The sequence below is a fragment of the Aegilops tauschii genome, chromosome 6 (genome assembly GCF_002575655.3).
Source record: "Aegilops tauschii subsp. strangulata cultivar AL8/78 chromosome 6, Aet v6.0, whole genome shotgun sequence".
Taxonomy (NCBI): Eukaryota; Viridiplantae; Streptophyta; class Magnoliopsida; order Poales; family Poaceae; genus Aegilops; species Aegilops tauschii.
Genome location: NC_053040.3, coordinates 315212626 through 315221798, shown reverse-complemented (window position 1 = coordinate 315221798; position 9173 = coordinate 315212626). Strand labels below are relative to the sequence as shown.

Genomic DNA, 9173 nt, shown 5'->3' with positions numbered 1-9173 from the left:
AGATCATGAAAATCCAGCCCGTAGTAGAGCATGAGCCCTCGAACAAAGGGATTAAGGGCAAAGCCTAACCCTCGGAGGAGTGGGAGATGAACACGACCCTCTCGTCGGATCTGGGGGTCGGGATAACCTGCCCTTTGGCAGGGAGCCGATGGAGGATTTCTGCAGTCAGATATCTCGCCGCCCTAAGCTTTGCAGTGTCCTCCTCTGTAACAGAAGAAACCACCCACCGACCGGGAAGGCTGGATCCGGACATGACTAAGACTTGTGGTGGTCGAAACTTGGGTTTTAGAACTTGAGATAGCAAGGGCTGAGGAAGAAGCAAACGTGGAAGAGAAAAAGGACGGGCGTGCACCCCTTTATAAAGGTCGCGAGTATCTAAACGTCTACTCCTGGGCCTTCAAACTTGCCTGTTTCCAAGGAGTTGTACCACAGAGACGGTTGGGTTACCCACGTCTGTGTTGATGAGAATCCCTTAATAAGGGGGATACGATCTCGACTTGGATAAGACGTGCCAATAAAGCCGCGCCTCGAAACCCGGGGCTGCAGGCTAACAACGGTTTGAAATTATGACCGGGCAGACGTAATGTCATGCTGTAAAAAGTTGTCAGCGGATTGGACTCGTGGAATATTATATTCTCTCTGCGGTTGTGTGTGGTGCTTGTGTTACAGGTCCGGACACGTTCAATACGTCCGAAGACTATCTTGGAGTTCAGAAGGAGGAACCCGCCTTGCAATGCCGAAGACACATCTACGCGCCGGATACCTTGTCATTGAAGCCAGGTTCAGGGGCTACTGAGGGAGTCCTGGACTAAGGGGTCCTCGGGCGTCCGGCCTGTTGGCCATAGGCCGGACTGATGGGCTGTGAGAATACGAAGACCAAAGACTGCACCCGTGTCCGGAGGGGACTCTCCTTGGCGTGGAAGGCAAGCTTGGCGACCAAATATGTAGATTCCTTTCTTTGTAACCGACCTTGTGTAACCCTAGATCCTCCCGGTGTCTATATAAACCGGAGGACTTAGTCCGGAGGGGAGATATACATTACCATAGTCATACAGGCTAGACTTATAGGGTTTTAGCCACAACGATCTCGTGGTAGATCAACTCTTGTAATACTCATATTCATCAAGATCAATCAAGCAGGAAGTACGGTATTACCTCCATAGAGAGGGCCCGAACCTGGATAAACATTGTGTCCTCCGTCTCCTGTTACCATCGACCTTAGACGCACAGTTCGCGACCCCCTACCCGAGATCCGCCGGTTTTGACACCGACAAGGGGTGTGACGTGGCGGCCGGGGTGGTGGAGCGGCGGCAAAGGCAAGAGAGAGAAGTTGAAGTAGAGAAAATGGGAGGATGGAGGCGCGGGGTCCGGGAGGGGTTTTGGGTGGGCCGAAGGTGTTAGAGTCCTACGTGGTTGCTGTCGGGACTCCCGCAAAGCTCTCAGTTTATCTCGAGCTTGCCGAAAAAAGTATGTCCGGACCGCTCGGCGGACTGATACAGGCCCGCGTTGGACGGCTAAACACGTCCGAACCGACAGTTGCAGGCGGTTGATTGTCCGCTTTGGAGATGCCCTGAAAGCGTCGTCTTCTCTTCTCTTTCGTGCATAGATCAACCGATATATCGTGACATACTAGGTATCTTACATATCGCACGTTTTGTACGAGACGCGACTATAGCGCGTCATTACTTCTCACTCCAAACAATAGTAATCGCTCGATGCGACAATCCCGTACTCGCGCCTCACCCCTCTCTGTACATATGTTCATCGAACCGTCGTCTTCCATCTCTCGCCACAATCATTCTCCTCGTTAGTGTTATTTCCGCCTTTCGCCCCCTCCGCCTTATCTTCTTCGACGACTTCAAGATCGATTGTCACTTCCAGTTGGCGGAGCGCCGCCATGATGCCACGGCGGCACCGCCCCGCTGTGGCTCGCACTTACACCCCCATGGTTGCATCTTATGCCCCTCTTTTTTGGGAAAGAAAAACAAAATTTTGACCTTTCTTATTATTGATTGATGTGCAGGATGGCCGAAAACCTAGCGGAAATTGCCAAATCGGCCAGAGCGAGGGGCGTGGCATCGTCGGACTGCCCGCTCCAAGCAACCTTCCACCCCCATGGTTTGCATCTTGTGTCCCTTGTTTTTGAGGAAAGAAATTCACATTTTTGCCCCTTCTTATTATTGATTGATGGTTTGGTGTGCAGGAGGGCCAAAAACCTAGGAAAAATAGCCAAATCGGCCAGAGCGAGGGGCGTGGCAACCATCGGGCCGCCCGATCCAAGCAAGCGACGGCCGAGAGCTCCCCAGGGTGCTGCGTGCACTGCCCCGCGGCGGCGGCGGCTCCGGCTCGGACGCAAGGCCGCCCAAAAGCGGAGCAGGATCGCCCCCGACGCGTCCGTGGGCAAAATTGGCAGGCCGCGCCCGCGCCGAAGTGGCCCAAACCCCCCCATAAATCGCCCGCCGATTCCAAACACCGCTCCACTCCACCGCCCCCTCGCAAGGCCGAGCCACAGAGAGCCGCACCGAAATCGCGTCCCGTCGTGCAAAGGGAGCGGGGGGTTGGGAGCGGGACAAATCTCCCTCGTCACCACCTCCACCACCACCGTCCACCGCCACCCCCCTCTCGCCCCCTCAAGCCTTGCCCCTCGCGCGGGAGGGACGCCGTGTCCTCCTGCCCCCACCGCGCCGCGAGGGGAAACCCTAGCGGCTGCAGATCTCCGGGCAGGCGCCCCGATCCGGGCGGCCCGCGCCCCGATTCGGCCCTCCCGGCGCCTCAAATGGCGGCGGACGGGGCGGACAGCGACCTTGAGGAGCAACTCAAGGATGTCGGCGCCCGCCTGCAGGAGGCGCCCGACGACTCCGACGGCCTGCTCAAGCTCCTCTACGTGAGCCTTCTCTCTCAACTTTGTGTGTTTATCTTGTTTGGTTCTCTGTGTCCGTTACGGCTGTATGTAGGGTTTGTCGTTGTGGTTGTATCGCTTTCGGATGATTGTAATAAGCTTTATGTTTACCTTGTCGCTGCTTCTCTAGATTTTGTCCAATTCTTGGTTCGGGCAAAAAAGGAGTGTTTTCAGTCATTGGTAGAGCGTCATCTATTGTTGGGCACCGATATGTACATGATTATGTCTATCTATTGTTAGATAGAGGTGTTAGCTAACTTGAAATCCACCCTGCTCTTCAGAATTGGAGTAACTGCCGGGTCTGATTATGCCAGCGGCTATTATAGCTTAAACTTGCTCATGTGATTTAACAAGTTGATCTTTTTCTATATGCAGGACGTCGAGAAATATCTGTTGAGAGTGGAGCAATCACCTGCAGCAAGCACATTTGCTGCTGTTCGCCCAGCAATGGATGCCCTGATCAAGAATGAACTTTTGACTCACCCTAACGCCGAGGTCAAACTTGCTATAGCATCTTGTATATCTGAGGTTACAAGAATCACTGCACCCGAGGCTCCGTATGATGACAATATTATGAGGGTACTGTGTCTTTCCTGATTATAAGATTTATTTATTCTCTATCCTGTATCCTGACCTGTGCTGTCTACTTTGTCAGGATTTGTTTTCCATAATTGTGGGGACTTTTCAGAATTTAGATGATATCGAGAGCCCGTCCTTTGCGAGGAGGATTTCAATTCTTGAGACTGTGGCAAAGGTCCGGTCGTGCGTGGTCATGTTAGACCTTGAGTTGGATGATCTGATTCTGCAGATGTTTAACCATTTTTTCACAACTGTGACGTAAGAAGCCACTTCTCGTTATTCACCTTAAGTTTATCTATTTCTACTTCTTGCTAGTTTCTGGGTATGTTTACTAAGTTTTGCTAAGCTATGTTGCTATTCTCCTGACATGTCTAAGGTGTTATTGTACTTGCCTAAAATGTTTTTTTCTTATGTGTTTTTAATGGACAAATTCTTAGATAATATGCGGTACCTGTCCTGTACATTTTTTCTTAACAATCTAGCAGAATTATCAGATCCTGGTATCTTATTCAATGTTTTTGCTAAAAGAAGATTCTAACTTTATTTATTTAAACTCATTAAACTAACACTAAGCTGCCAATATTATAGCGGTTGTTGTTTTGCAAGTTGCTAGCATTGCCTTTCTTATGTTGGAAAATGCTGCATTCCCCTTCCTGGTAATTGTAATAGTTGTTAAAAGAGATGCACTTTCTTTTACATTGATATGTTTGTTCAATTAAATTAACATGATGATGGTACGTGAGGCGTTATCATTTTAGATGTACCCATCGTATTTTTCTGGACTGATTCTAATGGAAATTACCTTTTGTCATCCTGTGTTCAGATCAAACCAACCAGAAATTGTCATATCATCTATGGTAACAACAATGAAACTTGTAATAGATGAGAGTGAAGAAATACAGACAGCGCTTGCATCGTATCTTCTTCAAAAGGCTAGAAATGAGGAGAGGGTATATCATTTCAACTTTCTTCACGCTGATAATATGGATTTACCTTGCCCAAGCAAGGAGGGAGGTTCACATATACTAATTTTTTTTGTTTTATGTTCCCAGGAAACGTCTCCAGCATCTTTTGAACTTGCAGAGAAGGTGATCAGCTCATGTGAAGATGGGAAGCTAAAACCAATATTCCTGCAGTTACTTCAAGTTCAAGGCACTCCCTTGGATGAATACAGCAAAATTGTCACGCTGGTTTGTGAAGGTGATAAGGTTGTCAGGGAAGACAACAATGTTGATCCTTCTGGGAAGGACACGGTCAGTAATATTACTTGCATGTCATAACTATTATTACGAGATACTTTCATTTCGTTAGATTTTGGATTGTCGTATGATTATTACAGGTGTAAATCATCATGCTTATAATAATATCTTAGTATGTTGTCTGATGTGTCTGTAATTCATAAATGCTCTCAGTTCTCTTGAATAGACTGAGAGGGGTCACATGGATGATGAAACTGTGATTTGTTTTAGCATGTATGATGAATTTAACATCCTGATCTGAGTAATACTTAACAAATAGTTCATTTGATCCCTGAAAAGGATAATATGTTGGCTGTATGGTGTTTGTGTGGATGCACCTGTTCATACCTTTGAGTTTTCACATTCAGGTGGATGATGGCAAACTTTCGGAAAGGACTATTTCTGATGAACTGCCTCAGGTATGTTTCTATATCCATGGAAGGGGATCCCTTGTTGAAATGATTGATAGTACAGCAACACATCTCTATTTCCAGGAATCTTCAAAACTGGAGCAAGATGGTACTCCGACTACTGCTATTAGTAGTGGTGCAACTCTGGTTGATAATGGTGAGGCTAATCAAGGACCAGCGTCTCCAAAAGGACCAGCGTCTCCAAAGGGATCAGCGTCTCCAAAGAGACCAGTGTCTCCAAAGGGACCAGTGTCTCCAAAAGGACCAGCGTCACCAAAAGAGAAGCCTGAACAGCCTGAAGACACAAAAGATGCTGATCAGTTGAAATCTGCTAATGAAGGTGTAGAACCTGTTGATGCAAAGCCCAAGAAGCCATCTGATCTTGATTCAGACAAAGACCTGAAGCTCAAACCCTGCAAGTCTCTGGCTACTCCACACTCTAATGTTGATGTTGACAAAGAGGCTCATGTAGTATCTGGAGAGTTATCTGCAGACAAGAAGGTAGTAAATGGAGTGGCTGATAATGTACCAAAGCGTGCTGATACCACACCCGATGTAGTTAAGCCAAAACGAGGCCGACCTCCTGGACCAAAGTCATCAGAGAAAAAGGCTGCTAGAAATAACCAATCTTCAGATTTAGATTTGAAGAAGACTGAGGAGGCTATGGATTCAACTGGGAAGTTAATAAAGCGATCAGCTAAGGATGATATCAAAGCTTCCACAAAAAAGACTGGTGAAGGAGAATCATCAAAGAAGCAGCAAAAACCCAGTTTGAAACAGCACAAGGAAGAAATCCTCTCTGAGGAGGACACCACCAAGGATATGACTCTAAAGGTTATTCTCTTACCAGTTGTTGATTTTTGTACACATATTCATGGTGTCTGCTGTTAACAGTTCTTTGCCTGCATTATCCGATCTTTATAAATTTCTGTGGATTTATATTTTTGTGTATCCTGCAACTTTAATTTCATGTATGTTCCTCAAAACTGTCCTTTACTAATATAATTAAATTACCTGTACTTAAGTTAATGCTAGTATATCATATCAGTAATTTGTTGTGGTTCAATGGCTGGTATGATATGCTCTCTTGCTGGAAGTTCTAATCTAGAGCTCAGTGGCATGAGATATCAGCAATTCATATGACCCTTCAACTTGAATTTAGTAAATGTGATATCATACTTTAGTTGTTTATAACAGTTTGATTCATATACCAATTGTTTCATTGCAATACAGGAAATGGTCTCTCCAAAGTCTCTGACCAAGGGGTCAGGTAGAACCAAGGGTCAAAGTGGGGAGAATAATGTGGTGAAGAGGAAGCGTGAACAAGATACTGAAGAGGTATTCATTCTTAGTCACATGTGCAAATGGAACTATCATAATCCACCGCAATTCCAAACACAGCCTGTGTTTGTTTTATCTAAATGATATGATACTTGAACCTTTTACGCTCTTGTTAGACTCCTCGCTCAAGGAAGGACAAAGGTCTGGATGGAAGTCTAGTTGGTGCAAGGATCAAAGTATGGTGGCCAGACGATGAGATGTAAGTGGGGGTGAATATTACATGCGTCTGAAATGTAGCCTGTCCTTAAGATGATCAATTCCTGGATTCTCCAATTGTAGAAGGTTTAGTCGTTGTTACTAGTACACTGTTAAGATGCTTTGGCTTCCTTTCATCAAATGACACATAAATTAATATTCTCGTTCAGATTTTGGAAAGTCTGTTATCTGTTTAAACTTGAGCCATCTCGGCTCGTTGTTGATGGATCTACCTGGCTGATGCATTTTGGTGCCCTGCTATTTTGCTATTCATTTTAGATTAGATTTTGAAAGCCTTTATTTATATTTGCAGGTTTTACAAGGGTGTTGTTGATTCATTTGATACCCATTCCAAAAGGCACAAGGTCAGTACACTGTTTTATCTCCCTGCAGTGGCTATTTGGTTTACATGGAGCACTAATTTTGATTCAAAGTCCATTGTTCAATTTCTTTTTTCCTTTTCTCTTTTGGCTCTCGTGCTTTTTGGAGCATAGGTTGCATATGATGATGGAGATGTAGAGGTACTGCTGCTTAGGGATGAAAAATGGGATTTCATCAGTGAGGTATGCACATGTTATTCACCTCATGATAATGTTAGGACAATGTTTTATTCCCTTGTTTCTGAGTAACTGTTATTTTTGCAGGAAGAAGGCAAAACTCCTGATGTACCATCTGAGATGTAAGCAAAATCATTTTCATCATTCTTGTATACCTGCAGCTTCCAAATTGCCTGTCTAATTTGCCAGTAGCTAAATTGATTCATGCAATCCTATTGTATTGAGAACCAATATGCACAAGTGCACTTAAGTGGCTAATAACTCAAACCTGACAGGGTCACTATTGTAGGCGTTGATGTCACTATGTTGAGAATACTGCTCATATGCATAATTTCAGCTTCGCGGGCATGGTGCAAGTTCTTATATTCACTTATATAGAACCTGATTCCTGTCTACCGTGTCTATCAATGCTGGGCATTTGTTATTCTGTGTTGATTTGATAGTATCAGTCCAGTGCTAGCGGACTTCGCGAAGTCGACTAACAATACAGTGTATAGTGGATGCGGTACTTGGCAGCATGATAATCAGATTCCAAATCTTCCATATTGGAATTGCTATTGATTTCAGTAAAATCTTAAACAATCAGGGAAAGTTTTGTCCTTGGCCAATTGAAACCACAAACTTGGCTCACCTTACTACCGGCCAGTGGCCCCAGTTCTGAGCACTGTTAATTTTGATGTGTTTGACCAAAGCTAGATATGTTGTTGTGCACTGCCCTAATCCCAAGGAGGTCATTTGTTAAATTTGTGTTACTGATTTCTCCAAGCAGACGCCGTGGCAGAAAAGGGAGAGGAATCACGCTGCTACCAGTGAAGGAAGAAAAAATAGAAACACCTAAAAGGTTAGTAATGAACACATATAGAAGAAGCCTTATTTCTGAGACTTGTTTGTGTAGGGCTCGTCTGAGACATGTTTTTCTCATGGTGGCAGTGACGGAGTGGAGCTTCCAAAGAAAAGAGGCCGTCCGAAAGGTTGGCGCCCCAACAATGGTGGTACACCGTCTACAACTCCAAGCAAATCGAAGGGGAAAACTGCTGTCAAGGATGCCAAGGGGACACCTAAAACTGCCGTTGAGATTAAGAAAGAAGGCAAGGAGAAAGCCACTGGATCAGCTAACAAGACGAAGGATGATTTAGCTAAAGACAGCAGCAACCAGAAGCTGAAGGAGGTTGGGAGCAAATCTGGCGATGGATCTGTGAAGGGTAGGCCTGGGCGGAAACCAAAAAGCGCTGCCACTACTACTCCAGTGGCGGGTAGTGGATCTGGATCTGTTCAAGAGAAGCGGAAGGATAAGGAGGAGAAAGAAGAGGCTGAGGCATCTGAAATGGAGCAGGAGGCATCTGGTAAGGGGGCGTCTTCAACTGGAAAGAAGCGCAGAAGGAAGGCTTAGGCTTGAACCAACCAACCGTGAACTTCCCCTGTAAATGGGTTCGCTCTCATCATGGCACCGTTGTATGGATTGTAAACTCCTTGGTCGTCGTTGTTTTTTACCTTACCTATTGAATTTGTCTGTCTGCTGACTGGGCACCATCGTCATTGTCTGTGTCTGTTGTAGTTAGGGGGCTGTGGCTGTGGCAGGAAACATCTGCAGTAGCTGTAATGTTTAGTCGTGACTTTGTATTGTGGGATGCATGATGTGATGCCGCAGAGCCTCAAGGGAACATCTAGTTTGTGTCGGATGTTGTTGTAGCCAGCTTATTCATGTTCTATTTATATAGGCTATATTTGGTCATCGACTTGTTTTTTGTGGCAGATGTGCCGGTTTCTTTTCTTTGTCTATCCTTTGTGTGTATGCAGGGTTGACCGGAGCACAACGAACGGCATGTTGTTTTGGATTGGAGAGATGATGCTTGTACCATCATCAATTCATCAGTGGTACTCCTATGTTTATACTTACCTTTCTTATGTTTTGCAGTGCCTTGCTAACGACAGTGGTTCACGTCCATGTCACGCG

At 45.6% G+C, this 9173-nt stretch overlaps 1 protein-coding gene across 1 annotated transcript; it reads left to right on the top strand.

Moving 5' to 3' along the window:
- Window positions 1-2463: 2463 nt before the first annotated feature.
- Window positions 2464-8951, top strand: LOC109741635 (sister chromatid cohesion protein PDS5 homolog C). The gene is made up of 14 exons (XM_020300707.4): window positions 2464-2884; window positions 3275-3478; window positions 3555-3736; window positions 4302-4428; window positions 4531-4731; window positions 5085-5135; window positions 5211-5960; window positions 6360-6464; window positions 6584-6666; window positions 6976-7027; window positions 7157-7225; window positions 7307-7341; window positions 7989-8060; window positions 8150-8951. Exons 1-14 carry the CDS (start codon window positions 2777-2779, stop codon window positions 8607-8609), a joined length of 2499 nt encoding a protein of 832 aa, XP_020156296.1. The 5' UTR covers window positions 2464-2776; the 3' UTR covers window positions 8610-8951.
- The last annotated feature ends 222 nt before the right edge of the window (window positions 8952-9173 follow it).

Bases quoted from the DNA above. Each gene is read 5' to 3' on its own strand.
- LOC109741635 (XM_020300707.4), top strand. From the start codon at position 2,777: ATGGCGGCGGACGGGGCGGACAGCGACCTTGAGGAGCAACTCAAGGAT. The intron at 3,479-3,554 runs GTACTGTGTCTT...CTACTTTGTCAG, and splicing joins ATGATGACAATATTATGAGG to GATTTGTTTTCCATAATTGT. The intron at 7,342-7,988 runs GTAAGCAAAATC...TTCTCCAAGCAG, and splicing joins CCTGATGTACCATCTGAGAT to ACGCCGTGGCAGAAAAGGGA.